The sequence below is a fragment of the Larimichthys crocea genome, chromosome XI (assembly GCF_000972845.2).
Source record: "Larimichthys crocea isolate SSNF chromosome XI, L_crocea_2.0, whole genome shotgun sequence".
NCBI lineage: Eukaryota > Metazoa > Chordata > Actinopteri > Sciaenidae > Larimichthys > Larimichthys crocea.
In genome coordinates, this window is record NC_040021.1 from 12,046,483 (window position 1) to 12,070,307 (window position 23,825).

The 23,825-nt window shown below is 39.2% G+C and overlaps 2 protein-coding genes across 2 annotated transcripts; both read left to right on the forward strand.

Annotated features, from left to right (window-relative positions):
* The first annotated feature begins 394 nt into the window (after positions 1-394).
* Positions 395-5,179, forward strand: LOC104925660 (tripartite motif-containing protein 35). The gene is made up of 6 exons (XM_010739338.3): positions 395-1,196; positions 1,289-1,384; positions 1,457-1,684; positions 1,790-1,812; positions 2,246-2,364; positions 3,126-5,179. Exons 1-6 carry the CDS (start codon positions 798-800, stop codon positions 3,632-3,634), a joined length of 1,374 nt encoding a protein of 457 aa, XP_010737640.2. The 5' UTR covers positions 395-797; the 3' UTR covers positions 3,635-5,179.
* Positions 5,180-20,702: 15,523 nt separating this feature from the next.
* On the forward strand, positions 20,703-21,814 carry LOC109140977 (cerebellin-2). The gene has a single exon (XM_019269735.2). It carries the CDS (start codon positions 20,743-20,745, stop codon positions 21,694-21,696), a length of 954 nt encoding a protein of 317 aa, XP_019125280.1. The 5' UTR covers positions 20,703-20,742; the 3' UTR covers positions 21,697-21,814.
* Positions 21,815-23,825: the final 2,011 nt, after the last annotated feature.

The window sequence follows — 23,825 nt, forward strand, 5'->3', positions numbered from 1 at the left end:
AAAATAAATAAAAAATAATTTTCTAATATCAATAAATTGCTTCAGCCAATTGTTTTCATTGCATTTACAGACCGTTGTAAACTCTCTGAAACCGCCCAATGAATGAGCTGACTTAATTGTAGAACCGCTCTGCTACACAAAGCAGATAGAAAAACCTATAAATACTTAAGCATAAAAAGCAAAAAAAAAAAAGGACAGACTGTTGGATGCACACCGTGCGCGTTACATCCAGTCACTGCATGCATGCTGTATTGCTTTACAAAACAAAACAAACAATAAAATAAAATGCAAAATAAACTTTCCCATCGTTCTACTTAAAAGATCCGGCTCTTTGAACCGGCTCGTTCGCGACTGGCACATCAGTAGTACTAAAGGTTGTAATGTCCCTTTCTACAGGTGTACTGTGTTGATACAAAGTTAAATTATATTGTAAAACGGGCACAGTTACGTTGTACGTCTAAAGTAGGCATGACCAGATGACTGTTAATGTTTAGTGCGCAGGGCAGAAAATAAAAACTCCTCCCTTTCTGCAGAGGAAACAGGAAGATGCCGCTGAAAGTATATGCGCCTAAACTACGTGGTAATTTCTAAAGAGAAATAAGGAAGACAATCCAGCATATAGAACATCTGTTTATGTTAGTAGGAGTTTATGAGTCTTGTAACAACTTGAAAGTATTGCAGAGAGACAGAGTACTGATCTTGAGCACTGACGGAGCAAATCTGAGGCAATCTGTGAAAGTGAAAGTAAACTGTGTGTCTGAAACAGGCGAGTGACCAGCACAGGAGAAATCAACACAATGGCTACATCACAGTCTGACGTGGATTGTACATGCCCTGTGTGCTGTGATATATTTAAGGATCCTGTTGTCTTGCTGTGCGGTCACAGCTTCTGTAAGCACTGTCTTCAGGAGTGGTGGAGACAGAGTAGATCCAAGACATGCCCAGTCTGCAAGGAAATATTTCCAATGGCTCAGCCCCCACGCAATCTGGCTCTGAGAAACCTGTCTGACAACTTGAGAAGAGAAAAGAGTCAGAAAGAAAACTCAGGATCTAAAGAAGTGTGCAGTGTGCACGATGAGAAACTCAAGCTCTTCTGTGAGGAAGATCAACAGCTCATCTGTGTGATATGTAGGGATTCACAAAAACATAAAAAACATAACTGTGTACCAATCAATGAAGCAGCAGAATCGCATAGGGTGAGTGTATGTATATACATGCAACAGGCAAATGAGTTGTGTAATTAATCCATTGTTTACTCTGTAATTATTCCATACTCCTTTATTTGTAGGCTGAAATCAAGATCAAGCTGATGCACTTAAAAAGCAAACTCGGGTCATTCAAAACAGAAAAACTGAACCGTGATAAAATGGCCGGTCACATCCAGGTGAGTAGATTGTGGAGACAGAAAGCAACTATGTGTTTTGCCTACTCTCATCTAAAAGATTTTTCTCCTCAGCTCCAGGCTCAGAAGACGGAGAAGACAATCACAGAGGAGTTTGAGAAGCTTTTCCAGTTCCTGCGAGCGGAAAAGGCTGCTAGGATTGATGCCGTGAAGAAAGAGGCGGCGCGCAAGAGTGAAGCAATGAACATCGTGATTCTTAATTTGACTGCAGAGATCTCCTCACTCACACAAAAAATCAAAACCATAGAGAAGGACATAAAGGCTGACATCTCATTTATGCAGGTACTCAGCAATTAGCTGTTTTGATTAATATTTTGATCTTTATATGGAATATTTAACAAAATGACAGGTATTAATTTGTTATTCTGTTTTCTCTTTATTTGACAGAATGTCAAATCCACCATGGAGCGGTAAGATGTTTCCTGTACACTATCAAATCACAGCTGAATGAGTGTCAGCAGCATCTAAAAGTGTTAAGTTTAACATCGTAGAAGGATGATAGCTTTGGTCTCTTCCACTGTGTGAGGAAATATCCTGGATGCATCCTATTAAAACGTTTAGGGTAGAGAGGAGCTGCTTTGTGCATCTCTTGAGTGAAGGTGAAGTTAAGCTGACACAAAATTGAAAAAATGAAATCTCACCTTTGTGTAAAATATCACAGACACATCGTAAATAATAATTTAGAGCTGTAGAAGGATAAATACCAGCCACAAAGGTTACATAAAAATGTATTTATTTTTTAAAAATGTGTATTTACTGCTTTGAACCACACATTAATTCTACCAATGTGCTTTATTCAGAAATTTTTAATTGGTAATCTGTGGCTGCCTGATGTTCTTTCAGATCTCAGTGCAACTTACCAAATCCAGAGACTCCATCTGGACTCCTGATTGATGAGGCCAAACATGTTGGGAATCTGCTGTTCAATGTCTGGAGCAAGATGAAGAATCTAATCCAATACAGTAAGCAATGTTATGTTATTTCCGCCTCACCACATTTTGACATTTTAATCTGCAGTGGCATGTACAGATAAAATAAAATAAAAACTGAATGAAATGAGAGGCACAATCTATTAAATACATACTGGTAATGTGTCACACCAGACATATGTCATTTTAAAACATCTCTTTTTGACATCATGTTGACTTAAAGAGTAATAACCAGCTCATTGAAATCTATACAATTTGTCCCCTTCCTTCATATACTCATCCAATCTCTGCTTTAGGAAGAGAAAGAAAAGAGAACTACTGGGATGATGAAATAAAAAAAAATATATTTTATTGACCATTATTAATGGGGAAGCACGGTTCTTTCAGCACTTTCTGTGCACTTTTCCTCCCACATACCAAAGACGTGCACTTAACAGGTTAATTGGTGACTCTAAATTGTCTGTAGGTGTGAATGTGAGTGTGAATGGTGGTGAGGACAAGTGGTTTCACATAATGGATGGATAAATAATCATTATTAATTATTAAGTTCTATTTAATCGTTAGATGATTGTCCTATACAATGGAAGTACTTTTTTAGTTAAAAAATATTCATCATTTTATTTATATAAATACATTTTATTATTTAATTTGATTTGATTTATATATTGACTCTGCTGTTGTTTGTTCTTTTGACAGTTTGTGTAAATTGTTTTCTAGTATGTTGTCACACACCAAAACTATTTTACTCTAAAAATCATTAAAACTTCCCTTTTATTTTGTTTTTTTCTCTGAAGTTCCTATAACTCTAGACCCCAACACTTGCGGCTCAGACTTGGTTATATCAGAACAGCTGACCCGTTCTACAAGCCGCAACAGTGCACCAAAACATCGAATTCTAGAGACGGTACGCAACACAAGCATTCTTGCCACTAAAGGCATTAGTTTGGGAAAATGCAGCTGGGATGTGGAAGTGGACGGTTTCGGGGCTGTTGGTGTGGCTACTAAAACTAAGAATCAAATCTGTGAAAACATCTGGAGCATCTACGTATGTCCTTGCTATACGTGTCTGGGTGAACGTACTCCAGAGAGTTATATGGATATTGAATGGAAAGCGTCATGTCCCGAAAAGCTCAGAGTGGGGCTTGATTATGACAAAGGAATGCTATCATTTTTTGATCTTGAGAAGAAAATACTTGTACACACCATCAAGTGTGCTTTCACAGAAACAGTCTTTCCGTATTTTTGTGACAATACAAAACTCCTTCCAGCTGAATTGTCAGTGGGGATAAAACTGCTCAGATAAACATCCAACAACAAGATAAGGCCTTAAAACTGCCTCATTTTGGGACCGTAAGTGTTTAGAAAATCAACTAAATTGTTGCCACATTAAGTACGTCTATTTTTATTGTATAATTAGTAAATCTTGGTCTATCTCTGTAACTTCACATCAAATATTTGATGTCAGTGACCAATGGCAGTGTTTTCTTTTTGGTTTAGTTGACGATTGTTCACATGAAGTTTAGTTTGAGCACTACACAGCATCTAAAAACAGATGTATGATGTTCGCTGTGGTTCTGCAGGAGCTTTCTAAAGTTTGAAAAGTTATGCTGGGTGCTTTAGATGTGAACATTTTTAACATCCTGCATTACAAACTGATGGGGTGGGGTTAGAAAGACACAGAGGGTATTGTATTGTGGGAAAAGTAGGATCAAATGTTTTTGAAGTTTGACTCATAGTAGGGACTGTCTTGTTATTTTATCTCTCGTGGGCACCCTTTGTTGTTGATCATTCATTGTATGTTTTAAATCAGGGGTTTTCGGAGACAGTGGACCGCTCCTCTGTCAAAGCTTGGAAAAAGGGCTAGGCGAATAAGACCTAAGATCTTGATTCAGTAATTTGATCCCATGGATAAGATAGCCTAATATTGCTGTTTGACAAAACTTCAGATTTGATAAAATACATTAAAAAGGCTCTGTCTTAAGAAAAACAGTAAAATCTCCAAACTGCTGTATCTCCTTATTGTCCCTTTAACCAAATCACACACATTTAGGCTTTTCTATTTGATCTCTTTTCAATAACTAATCTCATTAATTCACTGAACCTCCCCTGAGACTGTTTGGACCCACCTCTTACTTTGAAAACCTCTGTTTAAGACATTTGTAAAATAATCATGTAACTTTCTGTAAATATTAAGATTGAGATGATTTTCCTGTTTTTAGAATGTTTCCCTGTGTTTGAAGTTTTTTCTGTACCTTAAGAGTCTAAAAAATAGACAGTATACAGATTGAAAACCCCCTTTTGAGCCAAATGTGTGGATTTCTAAATGGAAGTGACTTAACTTGTGCTTCAGCATCAGTCAAATTGTATATCAAGTCAAATGTATCTTAAGTAATTTCTTAGAAATCTAGTTGTTTTATAGGTCTTCTTAACTTGAAAAGATGAAAATGTATGCAGTTTGTTGTTAGTATTTGTTGATGCTAACTCAAACCCTAATGAATGAATGAACATAATAGTGACATTCCCAGGATTTGTTTGATAGCAACGGCCTATAGGTCCTTAACTGCTTTATTAGAAAACATTTATGCGATAAAGATTGAAAGTGGGTTCCTGTTGAGCTGTTTAATATGTTTCAGGACAAGATGGTTTGCAGAATATTGAAAATTTCAGAATGATTTAAAGATTTCATCATTATGTTTGTATGTATTATATTTTTCATTTCTGCCATATAACTGCATATCTTAACTGCAATCTTTTAATTTTATTATTATTATTTTTGTTCTCTTGTGGTGTTAAATATTGGAATATATATTGAAATAAATGTACTGTTATTGGGAAAATAAAACATATTTCAACTTTAAACAGCCCTTGTCAGTCAGTTCATTTTGGGAGAGAACACACAAGTCTGGGACAGGAGGGGTCTCTCTGCAGAACTCCAGCAAGTCCACACTATGTCAACACCACCGACAACATTAGGGCACGCACACATATACACCACACACTACAGAGTAGAGAAATGGTGTAGGTATCAAGCCTCAACCTCTGTGGCTGTGATGGGAAGCCAAGGCAGAAATGCAAAAAAAAAACTGCAGTTCCTCAAACAGCCACTTGAGGCTGGCTACAGAATAAGTCAGTCTCCATAAACCCCTATATTAAAATGTCCAACTTCACAGAAGAAATAAATATATAGCTAATTTCTCACCTGATGACAACTGTACTGAAGGTGAATTTTTATATTATTATCCTGTTAAAGTCATATTAAACCTTAAACATATGCATAATTAACAACATGGTTCCTTTTGATTGACAGGTGGGTGCCATTACATGATACATGATAGGGCTCTTGAGACAGAGGTTACAGGGGCAGGTCTGTGGGCTCACTAAAGAGATACTCCCCTACTGACGGAGGCTTGTAATGGCAAAAAGAGAAACTAGCAGTATTTTTCTCTGAGGGCCTATGGGCCTGCTAACATAGTCCAGCTATCTGTGAGAGCTACAGGCGGCAAGATTAATGAACGTGCCGTCGCCAGTGGGAAAGTTTTAGTTCAAGCCCATTTCCAAAAAAGGAAATTAAAACAAATGTACCATCTATTCACTGCTTCTCTCGTTTGCTTCCCTCTAAAAAAGTGATGTGATGCTAGCATCTTGTGTGCCGTATACACTTTTACCAATCGTGCATGGAGTGTCTGCAGTAACAAGGCTGATCTGATGACTATCTCTGTGAATGTGGTTGAGGGGGAAAAAAAATCAATCAATCAATAAACAAATGTCAAAAATGCATCTCTCAGTCAGTCTGAATGTCTTCATCGGGAATCTCCTTTATTCCCATAATGCTGCTGTGTGGCTGACACATGCCATGTCTACAAGCATGCATAGCACAGGGATGAATCATTATGAGGCAATGCCTAATGTCTCCAGTGTACTGCCATCTCTCTCTCTCTCTCTCTCTGTCTCTCTGCTAGCTGATGACACACTCACACTCATGAGTCCGAATCCCCGCACTGATACTGAATCTCAGCGGTATTACAGCTGGAATGCCTGCTATGTTTTTTCAACTAATGAAAGAATGAAGAAAAACAAACAGAAGGGGCCAAATTAAAAAAGAGAAAAAGGACCGAGAGAAGAAAACACACTGATGGAGAAAGAGGGCATATACGCATCTCTCATTCACTTTGTAATTCCTCTGCATGTTTTACACGATGAGTTGTTTCTGAAGCCGGTTTTCACGGGGCTAATGAATCAGAGATTGACTACGTCGACATTTGACATTTGCACAAATGTGTTCACGAGGGAACTTGCAACTTTATATGCCTGCCATTCGAGAAAGCCAGAAGAGTAAGAGTGTCAGCTTGGGTGATTACTCATCTAAGAATTGAATTAGGTAAAGTGTACTTTTCAGATTTAGGATATTTGGGTGTATTTAATTTAAAAAATGTAAGAGAGTTTGGCTTCTTGGCATAAATGCGTCTTTCTTTGGTTCATAGCTGTCGAGTTAAAATTGATCCCTAAGTGTGCTAATTTTAATACAACTGAGCGTTTGGAGTGAAAACCCTCTGCTTTGCTGTTTTATTTTGTACTTTTCTCTTTACAAATCATCATTCTTCCTGTACAAACCATTACTTTAGCTCAAAGGAATGACGGCAAACCACTGTATCCAACTTTTTTCTTTTTTTTTTTTTCTCAAAATCCCCCTTTGAATGATCAATCATTCGATGTTGACCAAAGAGCACCACGGAGCCACTGAGTGGAATACGTCAGATGTTATTTTACCGAAGGTCCCATTTTTCTACTAATCAGATGAAATAAACACATTAATCAGAAGGATTTCAAAGTGCTGGACATTGTTTTTGTAACTGTGTGGAAATTAGTTTTGTCCCAAAACTTTACAAAGAGGATCAATCACATTTAACATCAATGATTTTAACTTCATGAACTAAAAGCCATAATAAAATGTGTCTAATACAGAATATATAGAGGTGCTTTTTAATGTGTGTGTGCGTGTGTGTGTGCGTGTGTGTGTGTGTGTGTGTGTAGCTACTTTATGTGAGCATGCCGCTCATAAATCACACGCGTGAACGACAAAGAAAAAGAATGAATCAGGATAGAGAGATCAAAGGCGGGCTATCTCCTGGTGATCAGAGTGACAACATGGCTCTGAACATGAGCCAAAACAGTAAGCAGATATCAAGTTAAGACACAATTATAAAGAATACAAGAGAGACAAACAGAAGGATGGGAGACGTGTGCAAATGGCCTGAAGGTCTGAGACAGAACATATACAGTTAACTGTCTGTCTGGACCAGCACCTATGTAGTTTGACTTGGCTTAGCTTCTGAGGAGAAGACAGTATGTGTGTAAATGTGTATGTGTGTGAGTGTGTGTTGGGCTGTTGATTTGCAAATGTAGATGGGGGGGGCTGAGGAGAGGATAGTTGTTAGAAGCATGGTGAAAAGACGCATAAAAGAGAATGAGAATGTAATCAAAAATGAGCACGACATGCCATATGAGCACGCCACAATTATTACCTAAATTAGTGCAGTGCACATAGTGTAATGTATAGATAGGAAAACACATGCATGGAAACACACGTTCACTTTTATGTGGTTGTTTTTCCATCTGCTCCTTGTTTTCAGGTCCCTTTTGGTCACTTTGTGCTCATGTTATTGTGGTCTGGATATCTTCATGAAACAGACTCCAAGTATATGATGTTGTCATTTCTCTCTCTTTCCCTCCTCACTCTTTCTCTCTCGAAGGGTTTATTGTTTTGTTTGGCATTTACGTTGCGTTTGGAGGCAATCATTGAAGAATTTGAGCAGCGCGTGTCCTCAGCAATCATAATCATGAAATCCCTACTGGTCACACACATACACTCATAGGCCTGATTGCTACTCAGTCTGGTCTGTATAATGTTATGGATATAGATTGATTGTGTCAGTCAGGACCTCACAGGAGGATATAGGGTACGTTGGTGAAGGAAGGAAGGAAGGAAGGAAGGAAGGAAGGAAGGAAGGAAGGAAAGGAGGGAGGAGGAAAGGAAGGAAAGAAAAGGAAGTTTGCTTTTTAGTGATGAAGTACAGGGTTAAAATAAAGCCGTATTTCAAATATGTGTTTGACAGTGAGCCTGTTGTAATATCTACACATAACAAATTGTTTTGTTAGAGCTCCATCTTTCTCTCTCTAACACACACACACACACACACACACACACACACACACACACATACACACACTAGCGCTGGCCAGCCTAGATGGTCAAGTGCTGTGATAAAGTGCTGTCTAGTGTTCTCTCACTCTCTAAGCCCCCTGAGAGTAGATCAATACTCACTCAGCATCAAATTACCGCTAATGTCTTCATGTTTTTAACCAGGCAGTGTGTGTTGTTGGTGTGTGTGTGTGTGTGTGTGTGTGTGTATGTGTGTGTGCATCTGCCCCTGGTGTGACCCAAGTTATAATTATCATTAAATGTCAATGAAGCCAATAGGAAGAGTTAGACTCTGCAGATAAATCCCTGACTCACAGCGCCTCCTAAGGACATTTATTAGAAACTGCAGCTTCTGTGTGGATGGATTTACTTGTGCGAGAGATAAGATTAATTCAGCGGTGCAAAGAAGAAGCTACGATGTGTGTGAATCACTGCCTTTTGACTCGCAACGTGTAGCTTTAATTAGAAGAAGGCTTTTACCTCAAATACCCTCGCATCCATTATCAGCTTCCATTCAGCTACTATTTCACATCCAGCCTTTGTGGGCTTATAATTATGTTGCTGAGTCATACAGGATAGTTAACACATTAATAATATATGTCTGTCCTGCTGAATCAACAGGTATACATTAACTTGAATAGATACTCCAGATAGCAATCATTGTGGTTAGTGGTTTGCAGGATTTAGAAATGTGTGTATGAGTCACATTCATGCCGGTGCTGACTTAAAGGAACATTCCGTTTTATGACATATTTTCACAGTTTTAGCCATGATTCCTGTCAGTGTGGCCACATTGTGCAGAGATCCGCGAAGTTTGAGGGTTGCAAGAAGCACGAGCAGTCTGACAATCATTCAGGCTGTAAACAGAGTGTGCCAGATTATGCAAACCTCTTTCTTTGGTGGTAAAAATGAAAAATAAGAACAAGAAGTTATCTTTAAAAAATCTGAAGAAATCTTTTTTTTTTTTTTTTTTTCCAGTTTTGGCCCTTGGATTGCAGCTGTACAAGATGCAGGACTTTGTCACCGAAGTCCAGAATTTAGAGTTTTGCGCCACTAAATGACCTCCAACTTGATTAAATATTATAATAGTAATCTAAAAATGTTGTGTCTCGTGCTTCAAGTCAACAATGACTCCTTTGATATCAAATCAAGATCACACTTTTTTTCCTAACCTTAACCAACTGTGGCTGAGTGCCTAATCATAACCATAAAACAATGTCATCAAGCTTTGTTTCCTACAAGATCAAATATTGTAAGAAAAGCAAGTCAGAGTTTTGTGAATACTTGCAGTATGTTTATGAATTTTATGTTAATTCCCTCATTTTGTTGATAAAAAAACAAAACATAATCTATGTCTTTTACTCTATATTTGCTGTTAATAGTTTATAATTGTATGAAAATACATGTTTAGGAGATGAGGTTGACCTCAAAGTTGGGTTGTAAACTCAATGTGGGTAATAATTTCAACATTTTCCTATTTTTTTCCTTTATGATTGTCTGACTTCTTGCGTTTCTTGTCTTGTGTGGCACATTCTTAGATCCTATCAAATAATTTAGTAAACGCAGTCTAATTATTACTGGTAGGGATAAAACTGATTTCCCTTTAAATGTAAATTATTTAATCAAAAAATGTTAGGAACACAGGAAGAAGACGAGATGGAGGTCAGACAAAAATAGAGACTGAACAGGAGCTTGAAATTCATTAGGTGTAGAGTGTAGATAATTTTGAAAAGGAGAAAAAAGTGTTTCACCCCTTTCCACCTCTTTTTTCTCTCACCTCCATCTCTCTTTATCCCTTTCTTAATCTCTCCATCCCAATCAATCTCTCCCTCCACCCCCTCACTAATGCACTCTTTCATGTCCTCTCCTATTTCTCCGTCTCTCTGCCACCCTCTCTCCCTCACCCTGATGTCTCATGGCCCTTTTGTAGGCCCTCTACATTTTTGGGGGTAATGTGATCCCCCCATTTCTCCCCAGGGTGGTCCGCTCTTCTCATTCAAACAACAAGCTCGGGCTGAATGGAGCTGGCGATGAGAGGGGAGATGGAAAGAGAACAAGGCCGAAGAAGAGGATGGAGAGAAAGTAAGATAATGGGTATGTAAAACAGCCATTAAATCTCATCCTTGTTCATTCATATCTTACACCAACAGGCGGGGTGTGCATACCTAATGTGTCACATCAGGTGAGTGGATCCTGTGTGTGTGTGTGTGTGTGTGTGTGTGTGTGTGTGTGTGTGTGTGTGTGTGTGTGTGTGTGTGTGTGTGCGTGTTGTATTGTACCTGTGCCATCTGTTTGGTCACATCCAGCAGCTGCTACTGTGTTCTTTCAACAGTATAAAGGCTAACTCAGTATTACCTCAAAACAGCATTTCCACTAAAACTTTTATTCCAAAACATGTTATCCAAAAATGGATTCATTGTCTTGACCACCTGGCAAATTTAAGTCCAATATTTACCCTTACTTTTAGCTCCTTATTTGGCCTCAACCAACTCCTGATGAGAAGAAAATGCCTTTTTAGCTGCTAAATGCATCAATATGTTCACCATTTAGTCGCTGACTGTGCTGAACAAGCAAGTTTATCACTGAAAGAGTCTGCCTGGGGCAAGCATTAAGGTTGAAGGGTGTAAAACCAAAACAACCAGCTGAAAGGTGCTAAAATGTCATTAAACCCTTTATAATAATAAAAGAAATATATCGATGGACTGAATATTGATGTTGACTGACTGGTTTAAAATGATTTTCAAAATACATTTTTACAGGCACTTTTCTCACGTGCCTTTAATGACACATTTAAGTTTCAGTGATTACTGAAACAATTATTCAGATATGTTTTCGAAGAAATCACTGAATTTTACAATTGGTCACCTGCACATTTAAACGTGTTTTAGGCTCATTAGCAGTTACAGAAACTTTATCACATCAACTTTATGAATAGTTTTAGTTGCCCCCTTTTCAAAAAGATATTCTGAAGCGTTTTAGAGGAGGTGGAGGATGCTGACCAAATTAATGCAACACTCTTCTGCAAAAAAAACAAAACTGCACTTTGTCTCCTGAGAAATATGGAGTTTTAAATTATTTTTCCAAAAGTGATCTAACTTTGATATCCCATTATGATTTGATGTATTTTATTTTGATTATTGTTATTTTATTTCCGAATCTGTTCCTGTTTTATAGTTGACACATCATGTTTCTCTTCTTTCTCTCTACCCTTTCCTCCATCACTCTTTCAGCCCCCCAATTTCATTTCACCTTTTTTTCTGCCTCAGGTTATCATCCTCCTTTCCTGTCATCCCTGAACCATCATGTTTCCTTGCCAGGGGACGTATACACACACCCCCACACCCACCCACCCACACACACACACACACACACACACACACTCACCTATACATACCACTGTGGTGCCCCAGACAGCCCTCCACAATGTGGATGCCCCAAGGGAGCTTGGGTAACTTAGTCCCCTCTATCTGCCAACTGCTGTGTCACAAAGAGGCTCGCATTACACACACACACACACACACACACACACACACCTACACGGACACACAGACGCACATACTCGTTCACATAATTAAACACACAGGCTCTTTCAGATGCACATACTCAATATTTAGGCATGCAAATACAGTTGACCATAGGATACACACATGTATGTACACGTACACACACACACACACTTACAGCAGATATCAGGCCAGATCTCAGGTCTCTTTCATTGCCGACTCCAAATGGGAGCTTATAACGAGGGAGAGAGAGGATTAAGAGAAGGGGAAAAAAGTGAAACTGAGCTAATGTCCTTAAATACTGACAGGAAAGCTTTAGGGCCTCACACACATTCATTGCTACACACTCACTGACACAAAACACACACGTTTGCGTTCCAACAATGCACACTCACAAAGTTATTCCAAGGACACAGTAAGTTTGTCGCCTTGGATTAAATGACTTTTTCATCAAACATTAACCCATTAAAAAAAACTAAAATGTGTTCAAATGAAAATCATTTCATACTCACTTGTCACCTCTCAGAGTGCAAATGTGTTTAACCAAGTCTGTGTTTGTGTGTATGTGTGTGTGTGTGTGTGTGCTTGAGTTAGAAGTTGTTGTTATTGGCTGCAGGAGTGACGTTCAGCTCCAGTTTGGCCACGAGCTGCAAACCTCAGACCAACACACACACACACACAGCGGTTTGTTAAAGTGTATGGAGGGAATGCTGTGGTCACACCTGGGAATGCTCTTTCAGCTAACCTGCCTAACATTTTCTTTCTCTTCATCATTTCCTCTCTCTGGAGGTGGAAAGTAACAAATTACATTTACTTAACTTATATTTACTTCTCTTTTTAGGCAGGCTTGGGTTATAGGAATAAGCATACAGAGTCATCTTTTTGGATAGGATTAAAAATAGTGGATTACTAAACACTGGCCATACAACCAATCAAAGTCTTCATAAAAGCTGTGTTGGACTGCAGAATACATACAGGATGAATATTTTTTACACAAAAATGTGACAGCGTCTTGTAAACTTTCACTTGTCTCACAGCAAACAGTCAATCTTTTTTAAATCACATCGTGTGGGCCTAATTAGGATCTTTTTTTTGGCAAACACACCTATTTGCTTTCTTGCCAAGAGTTAGATAAGAAAATCAATACCACTCCCATGTCTGTACAATAAATATACGGCTAGAGACAGTAGCCGTTTAGTGCAGATGACCATAAAAACTGTAAACAGGGAAACCTGGATTTATCTAAAGGTAACACAATCTGCCTTGCAAGTGTCTCTAAAGCTCACTAATAAACATGTTAAATCTTGTTTTTCAGCATTTTTATAAACATGTTTGTGGAACTCCAGCATCATATTAACAAGAAGAATTCAAATTATAAAAACCACAATCTTCTAATCTATATCTGAGCAAGAAAGTCCATGAGCATGTTTCCCAACAAGTTGAACTATTCCTTTAATTTCCTCCTGTGTTGCCTTACATCTGTATGATCTTAGTCTTAACTTTATTGGTAATACTATCGTTTCTATTAAGAGTACTCAGTAATATCTCTCCTCCCTCAATGAACGGATTACACCATCCAGGGGCAAAGCCAGTACAGGAGAGATTATAATGTGAAGTTACCACACACACACACACACACACACACACACACACACACACATTTAGACAGTTTAGCAGACAGCAGGCTGCTGTCACAATGTGCAGTGTGCACGGTGCCTCACAGTGTTAATATTAATTCTGATTTGATTGGAATTAAAGTGGTTTTAAGCCAGAGTTAATAGGTTTAGACCGGCTCTAATCCTGGTTTAATGAAGGCCTTGGTGGGCTTCTTGCCTCTTTCATCATCCTGGACTTCTGCCCATAATATTCCAAATTAATCAACCACTTTATAGTAAGTGATGTGTGTGTCTGTGCTCTGTGTGTGTTTCGAAAGCACAAGAGAAATAAATACAAGGTCTAATAAGATTGCCTATATACATTTTTGGAAAGATTTGGTCTTCGAGCACTTAGAGAATAGCTGGCTCATTCTTGACTTTCTCTCTTGTCTATTTTGTGTGTGTGTGTGTGTGTGTGCATTCTTCACCGTGCAAATTCTGGTGTGTGCACGCTCCCTCACTCCCCATCCCTATGTAACTGGAGCCAGCCCTCCCCTGTCAAAAATAAAAATCATTTGTCCGCTGCACGAGTGTGTCCATTAAAAATGCATGGTAGAGGGAGCTGGGGGCCGCTGGGGAAGAAAGCTGATACTCGGCTCTCCGGAAGGGCATCAGAGTACCAAGGTGGACAAATGGCATCTAGAGAGAAAGAACGGGATGGAGAGGGAGAGAGTGAGGGTGAAGTGAATGGTTGAGTATGTGGGTGTTGTGTTTTTCCCGCAGACAGCACACTCTTATGATGCTGATGAAACTTTCAAGTCGCGGGGTCTAGTAAAAGTCTCCCTCGACCCTCACACACACACGTAAATATATTCAAAACCTAAAGATCCATAGATCGAGTGTGAATTTAAGGCAGGGATACGGGAAAAGGTGCCTCTTTATTTAGAGCTTAATCATATAGACATGAATCCTCAGATATTTTTCTTTATCTGTCTCAGATTTTCAACCTTTGGCCACACAGAAAGTGACACAGCGAAATTTGTCTACATGTCTTCGTGAAATATGCAGCGTTAAAGGCTACTTGCAGCTCACACCTAACATATTGGCAAGCTGGAAACACACTAGTGCTAGTCAGTCAGCTGTCTGAGCTCTCTGCACTGTACCCCAGGCATTTTATTTCCCAGGATTGCATATTCTGAATATTCTTAAAAACTCACACTACGTCTGATATTAGGTTGTAACCCGCTCTGCACCCACTCCAAGGGAAGTTGGTGGACAGCTATAAATATCAAAATGTTGCTGACAGGAAATTTTTTAGAGAAGAAATCTACATGAAGGCACAGCAGTGTGTGTTTTTCCTTTTGCTTTAAAAACCTTTTAGTGTTTGACCTTTCAGCTGAGTTTTATTGAATCTGTTTTAACTTTTGGAACTGCACATGGTTGGGCAACAGAAACAGACTGCGGAGCTGGAAAAGCCAATGAGTTCTGAGTAAGGCACAGTAAACCTTGATAATAGCAAGGAAAAACAAGGCCATTCCTGGCGTCATCGTAAGCGCTGTCAGAGTTGATGCCCTCTCGGCACTACTTTTTACTGCCTTCAACTCTACAGTAACAGAACCAAAGGATCAATAATTCACACGTGTATTAGATCACTTACTTTGCACATGAAATGAGGCAGCATGTGTGAACTTTTGCTGCACTCTAGATGCAATGTCTGCATTTCTTAGTTAGTATTTTAGACTGGTGTCATTGCTTTATATTTTGTAGTTTTTTTTCCTTTTACCATTAAAAAGTTAGCTCTTAGCGGGATGACATTTTTCCAGGTATACTTCAGTGTGGTCTGCATTACCTCCTGAAACATAATAAAAACAAAGATGTGAGTGAATTTAATGTCTTTCCTACTCTCCATATCTGCCAGTCACTCAATTTCCTCCCTTCCCTGTGTGCAGTAGTATTGCACTTTTCCTTTTCACTGTGGCCTCTCAGAGCTGTCAGTGTTAAGAAAAGTGCTGTTATGAGTTGCGTCACACTACTCACCAGATAAATCTGTCAAAATACAGGTGTGTGTGTGTGTGTGTGTGTGTGTGTGTGTGTGTGTGTGAGTCTATGAGTGTATGGAGATTAGTGGTTTTCATGGCGTTAAACTTGTGGGTTCGAATGCTAAACTCGTTAAGAAAGAGGGTGATCAGACTTGAATATACTGTTACTGTCCAATATGCTGTCATTTAATTCTTGTATTTTCACATTTTGATCACTAAAGTTGAACATTTCATGTCTTTTTTTCTTCTTCTCATATTCACATCACACATAAGTCTATATTTCACTCTGAACTCCTCTCTTCCTCTCTTATGGGACTCACTGTTTTCTTTCCTTAGTTCTGTCCTGTCCATCTGCTTCCTATAACACTAGGGCAGTCTGATCTGGTTTGCAGAAACCCCCTCTGAAAAGTCAAGACATTTATTCACGTACAACCAAAATAGTTCCTTTTTTTTTTTTTTTCAACAAAATAACCCCACTAAAAAAACTATCCCGGCCCTGTTTCAGTAGGGTGGTCGAATCTGGACCCAATTAAAACGGGGACCCCCTAAATTTCCTTCACACCCAGCTTGAGGAAGACCCCAGATTAGAAGAATATTTTCCTTATTGCCGACTTTACGTTTTGCGGAATTCCATAGGATAATAATTGAGCCCATGTGTGCTCGGTATTCTGATGTATTCCCGTTTTAGTGCAGTGTGGATAAAAATGGCACGTTGTTACAGAAATCAGGGCGGGCACAGTTTTGACAAATCTGTTTTTTTTTTCCCCCCCTTCCTCTTCTTCTGGGTTTTCACCACAATCCTTGGAACGTTGTTTGGAATTAATAGAAGAAGGGGATTTTTTATTTTTTTTGGATTTTTTTTCAAAGTTCTTGGTCAGATTTCCATGTGGGAAGAGGCGGAGGCTTAATTGAGATCAAATAAACAAAGTCACCTGTGAGTGATTTCAGCTTATAATGAGACACATGTTCGCTGGTTCAGATGTGAACACACAAGGCTGCACACGCTCACGCCTCAATTTGATAAGCACTAAAGCAGGTGTGTGTATCACTGTCTCAGTGAAATCCTGCACATGTCATATGCCTCCACACAAACACACTGGCACTGGCTTTTTTGTTCGAGCACGCACACACACCAACACACACACACACACACACCAAGGATTAGCCTCGGCTTTTCATAAACTCCATGACTCAACAGTGAGAGCTTGTGTTCTGCTCCCCTATGCAGTGACCCATCATCATCCTGCTCCCTCTGGCTTTGTGAGTGCTCTGCTCTAACCGGGAATGAATAGCCACTTGTTAAATAAACCCAGGACGCTCCTGAGGTATCATAGTTGTCTGCGCGCTGCTATTCTAAGTGGTTATAATAAGAAAAGCATCAGGACACCATCTGACTCCTCAGCTCATGCTTCTCTACCTGCGAGCGGTCTGTGGGAGTGTGACTTTGATTCATGTCTTCCTAATTGTAATAAATCTGAATCCTCTAAAAATAACGTGGATAATTCTTATGCACACACAGACTCACACACGGGAACACACGCACATACTGAAGCGTGTATGCTTGCACCCACAGAAACACACACACACACACACACACACACACACACACACACTCCACACACAGGTAATTGTGCCCACCTGGGAAAACATCATTTAGTCAGGCGCCCCTTCCTTCTACTAACACTGCTCTTACAGCATGGACACATATGTGTGTGTGTGTGTGTGTGTGTGTGTTACAGTGACCTCCTTTACCCTTTGTATGCTCTTTGATCCAAAATTGCATTTGACTATCAACACTCCCTAAGCCCTAAATCATCCAATTACAATACTGTATTTTATAAGCTTAGCAGTTCAAGGCTCTGAGGAAAATGACTTCTCTATGCCGGCTTAACAACCAATCATATTCAAGCGTCTATCCTCCGTCTTTCACATATCAAATAAATACTTAATTTAGCCTGAGAAGCACAAATGTGATTTAAATAGCCTTTTATTGTTTCATTTTTTTCCCCCCGTCTGTCTCCTGTGTTGTAAAATGAGTCTCTAGGTGCAGAATAGTCCGTACATATATGAATGATTTTAATTATTGCAACATAGTCGCGAAAGCATGGCTGACAACCACCATGTTTAGGTCAAATTCCTTCACAGTCTGCTGAATGTGAAGCACTTTAAGCCACATAAATCTGTGGGCACAAGCAAGTACTTCAAGGCTTTAAGACACAAACACCTCTTTGAGCAGATGTTTGGGTTTCACAGTGAAATTTATTGTTTTTCACTTATGTGCTACATAATGGCTCAGGAGGACGAGAATGCTTGAAAGCTCCCGAGCAGGGATGGATATGAATCTGTTCTACTTGTCTACCTGTCAGCTATGTGTTTGCGTGAGTGCGTGTGAACAAAGTCGTGTTTTCCGAGCTTTGATCTGACTGTGACGAATGACAGTCAATCTGCAGCTTCACTTTGAGTTATGTTCAAAAACGTAACAAACAAAAAAAAAAACAAGCTTTTATATGAATTTATGCAAAACATGCTAAATAAAATATAAATCTGTTTGTTGTAGTAGTTTGACCTTTGGGGAAATCTATGTATTTGCTTTCTTGTCAAGAGTTAGAACAAAAGATTGATACTGCTATCATTTTTGTCCTTCCAAAATAAGCATGAAGACTAAAAAACAGAAAAGGGGGAATGCAAAATTCACCTCCCAGCACGTTGTATCTTGTTTTTTATATCCATACAAAAACTGAAAAAAAGATTGTGTTACGTGAGTTATGTGACTATGTGACTATTTCTTGGCTGGATGCAGTGACTTCCTTGATACTTGTTGTCACAGTGAGGTTGCCAAACAACCAGCCAAGACTTTCGGACGTCACTTTTTATTTCCCTAACTTTCAAAATATTCCTCTAACCACCCACGGGTGACATTTTTGTGCCTCTTCCATCCTAAGATGCCTTTATTATTTTTCAACAAATTCATTTGTGCCTCTGTCTATAAATACTGTGTAGGCCATAAACTGGCAAAGGGTCAGTAATATCAAACATAAACAAAGAAAACACACCTTCTACATATTAAGTCAGTTACATTTTAGTCTACTCTTACATCATATTTCACACCTAATCTTGTGGGTGGGAGTGTCAGGAGGTCAACAAGGTTAAAATGGATGTTCCTACATGTGCAGCTATTTTCATGGGGAATATTTTCCCAGTAGAGAGTAGTTCTGGTAAGGTTTGTGGATTTTCCTGTTTAACTGCTTAACTACTGAAATGTAATTTTTCAATCTTTTAAACCGCACATACACAAGTACATTGGAGTGAGGTCAACAATCTCAAACAAATACAACAAAAATCATTTGCGGAAATGGCTTCTTTTTTTTTTTCTTCTTAAAACAAGAAGAACATGGGAGATAAAGACAGATCATTTACTGCATAGATGGCTCCAGCAATGACGTTAAAGCCAGGAGTCTCATGGCAGACACCTGCTGTGCTCCTTTTAATAATCACAAACCAGTGCCAGCAATCACACACACACACACACACACACACACACGGGTGTAAGCATGCCAATAAACATGGGTAGGTGATCTGGGCAGGCCTTAGCTATCTTTGGCATCTCCTCTGCTCTGGTGGCTGCTGTGCCAGGCTACCATGCCATCTGATACAAACTGACACCACCACCAGCTGTTCCCTAACCTCAGTCATGTTAGTATATCTGGCAATTTTTTAAATGCACGACAAGGGTGACACACTGATGTCCAGCACTCACTATATCTAATGTTCCAAAGAGGGAAAGCAGTCAGCACTCTTTTACTAAAACATTTAAATAAATTTAAATGTTGCACATGACTCCTACCTCAGCTCAAGTTTGTCCACTTGCTCAATTTAATAGCTGCACCCTGTCATCATCTTACATTGTCCATAAATCATAGATCCATGCCATGTGTCTTTTTTTCTTACTTCTCCCTCCCCTCCATTTCTTTTTCTATCTGTATAACTTTTCATTATAGGGGGTCCTCTTCTGCCATCTACAGGTTTTAAATAGGCACTGTTACACTTTTTCTCCTTTTGGAACATTAGTAAAATGCAAGTGATGGACATGTGTGCCATCTTAAATTATGCAAGGCTACATATTCAGTGTGGGAAATGAAAAATAACAACTGGTAATAATTTCAATTTGTGTCAAATGTCACCCATTCATCCATCTCATTTCATCCCTCCAACCACAGCCCAACTCTTAATAATGATGTGTCACCAGTATTGTAAGACTGCCATCTTCTGGTCAACTTTCCCATGTCAACTCATCATTTATAATACATAATATTTCAAGTCACTTTAATAAGTGATGAAATGATAATGACATTCTTCTCAACATATAAGTGGAGACATGTAGGCCTTGCCTTCTTTCTACTACAGAAAGTGTTAAGCTGACCTTTGTCATGAGAGAAGCAGCATGTGTTTTTGATTAATTTGGCAGGGAGATACGGAACAAGAGATAATCATTTATTTTTTTTAAAAGGCCATGGGTAAGATCCCAAATTTTGTGGTAGGATTTAGAGTTTTCAGATACGAAATATGCGAATTAAAGTAATATGAATCTAAATAAAGGTAAAGACATTTCAAATTTTATATTTTTCATAAAGTACATAAACACTATGTTTATAAAATGTCAGCAGAACCCCAAATGATGCTGTTAGTACTTTGCTTTACAATAAAATAATATATTCAATTCACAACTTAAAGACTTAACAAACATTTTTAAAAATGTAGTATTTGTTAAATATGCTCTAAATCTTCACATATAGCAAAAACATGTGAATGATAACCAGACAGTACAAGGACAGAGATACACTGAACCCAAATAACCCCACCGAAACACCCACCCTCCTCAGCAAAGCACCATCTGGGATTTCTCACATGACCTTGTATACCCGCCTGCTTTTACTTGCACGCATCTCGATTAATCTGGTTCAATCCTGTAAAACTGTTTGTCAAAAACACGGCAGCTACGTACTATAAAAAGAAGGTAAGCTCAATACATCTCCCTCCCTCTCTTATTTCCAGACGAGGCATCAATAGACAACATAATGCGAGCAGGTTTATCTTTACTGTTTTTGCTGCTCTGTCTGTTTGTGTCATGGGCTCTGGGGGTGCAGGACACCCATGATTTCCAGCCTCTGGACCCTGATACCACAGCTGACCGTGAAATCTGGGAAGAGTTGAGGATGCTGAGGGACATGGTGGTGCAGCAGACGGTGGAGCTGAAGAACATGAAAGGCCGGCTGGCAGAGACAGAGACGCAGGCAGTTGAGCAAAAATTGGATCTCCTCCTCACTAAAACCAGCCTGGATGAGCTGAAGAGAGATCACACTGCCTTGGAAGAGAGACTGAGGACCAGTGAGAAACAAGTGGAAGAGCTGAAGAAACTAAACATGGAGCTGAGGGTTGATCTTGAAAACCAGGCAACTGAACTTTTGTCTGTAGAAGGCAGAGTGGCAGTCAGTGAAAGTGAGCTGCAGCTCCTAACAGGCATGATGGCTGACCTACAGGCCCAGAACACAGCTCAACAAGTTGATATTACATCTTTAATGGACCGGATGACCACTACTGACAGCAGAGTGGACGGTTTAATCAAAGAGAATGCAAAGGTGGCATTTTATGCTGCTTTTAAAAACATTGCAGGACCTTACAATACTCCAACTGTCCTAAAGTTCAACCAGGTCTTCACCAATGTCGGTAACACCTACAGTCCAACCACCGGTTACTTCACTGCACCTATGAAAGGAATGTACTATTTCAGATTTACAGTATGTGGTCATACCAACAAAACCATGGGAGTGCAACTATTTCATAATGGGAAATCCATAATGTATAATTTGCAAACCATGCGTGAGAGCCATTTTGAGTACCTATCAAACGCTGTTATTCTGGATCTGAATGTCGGTGACGAGATACATTTGGTCCTCCCAAAAAGTTATACAATTTATAATAATGAAAACAATCACAGCACATTCAGTGGCTTCTTGCTTTTCACTATGTGATGTCATATAAGTACCTACTGTATGCTGTGTTTTGTGAAGCCTACCCGTACTTACTGTACGTGCTGCAGTTGTCTGCATGAATTTATAATCACCCAAATAGAAATCATTCTTTGTCTCATTAGTATTTCTTTATTTCATCATTCAATTGTCTATTTTTTAGCTCCATGTGTCCAAATCAGTATTATATGTAAAGTTTCATGGTATGAAATCACACGTCAATAACACTCCCATTAAAAGGATGCCTGGAGATTACTGTCAGGTCTCAATATGTCTCCAAAGACACCCTGTAGTTGTCCAGAAGATGGCAGTCTTTGGACACTGCATGCACAAATAGATGTCAGGGAGGAGTCTTGGAAGAGTTTTTTGGGTAGTAATGACATGAGGTCTGTATAGTGATGTAACATAAAAGAAGGGAGTGATGTGTTGTTTTCTGCAGATGACAGAGATGAGAGCTTCAAAATGAAAGCACGGTGCAAAAAAACATCATAAACCAGCTGTATATGTCTCTCCATTTGGCTAATATATCTGTCTAATATTTATGTATATACAGACAGAGATGTTGGAATGTACAGTATAAACTGTTGACTATACTGCATTGGCCATATTACCGCTAACAAACAGTCATGCCAATATAAAGTAAGTGATCTGAGGGAACCATGAGGGCAGATGGGAAAACATGATGAGATCAGCTGGATCACGATGTGATTCCTTTCCTCCCCTCAGTTCGTGAATCTTTTTCACATCACAGTTTGGGCAGCGTTCCAACAAAACAATTAGCATGTATGGGAATCCCTGCCCTGCTCTCCTGCAGATCCCTCCCTCCCTTTTCTATCTCTCTTCCTCTCTCGCTCTTTGCAGCTGGCCCCAGGACAGAGACGGCCAAGTTTATTTTCTCCACGGTGGTCCCTTTGAGGTGGCGGCGAGGCCCCTGCCACACTGCCGTTGATGTATTAGGTGAGGGTCCTTGAAGAGATGTCGGTGGGACTCTTTTATTACTACATCACTCAATCTTATTGTTGTTAAAGGATAGTTGGTACTGTCCTTTTTGTACCTGAGCAAAGCAAAGTCAAGGAGTAACTGTGATTAAAGTCAGCCACATCTCTCCTGCTAGTCACTGAAAAGTAATCCCAATGAAGAATAAAGCAAAATTAGCACACTAGCTTCATGATAATGTAAATATCTCCATGAAAGCCGAGAGTGTAAAAACATTATTTTCCAAAGTCAGGAATGAAATTTAACACTATTTTCAACAATTTGTGAATATGGAACAATTATTTTGTGCTCACCATCAGAGGTACAGAAAAGTAGCAATATCTATAAATATCTAAAATATCATCCAATACAAACGAGAGTCCAGCATACAAAACATCCTCAGGTAGGCCTAAAGATGTAAAATACAGAATAAAGCAGACTCAGATACATGTTCAATTATTGGAATATCATTATGAGGCATTTCTGTACAAGCAGCATTTTCCTGCACACCTGTGCGGTCCTCTGCATGTATTCTGAGGAACTTGAGGGTTTTTACTCCAGTGATCTAAAAGGGAGTTTGCACTGGGATTAAAACATTTATTTTGGGTTTCTTTCTTGATGGACTATGAATGGAAGATATTTTTAGATTAAAAAAAAAACAAGATGACTTCTATAATCTTTGATATTAGTATTAGTATTGTATTGTATAATCTTTGCTCGGCCTCGGCCTGTGTCCCCGTAGTATTGTATTGTAGCTTCTATAGTCAGCCAGTTTCTTCTGTTGGACAGATTGATCACAACAATGTTACAAGAGTTTGCATGCCAAATGTAAATTTAGTAGAGTATACATACACAAAAAAGGTACAAGTGGGCTTACATGCATCTCATTGGACTTGTTTATGCTCATGTAGGCCTCCAAATGTGAGCTTTTATGCTTTCTTAGTGTTTAACCGGTGATGGCATGGGTCATTTAGGTTAAAAGAAGGGAAAACACGCCTATGTGTAAAAGGGTTGAGAAAGCAGAGGGGTTCCATGTAGGAGGGAAAAAATGGTGATCTACCATGTGGACACTTCTAGTATCCGTCTTTACTTTCAACCCAATAAACCACAATGAGAGAGAGAGGCCGCGTGTCAGACTGCATAAATAACTGTCAGCA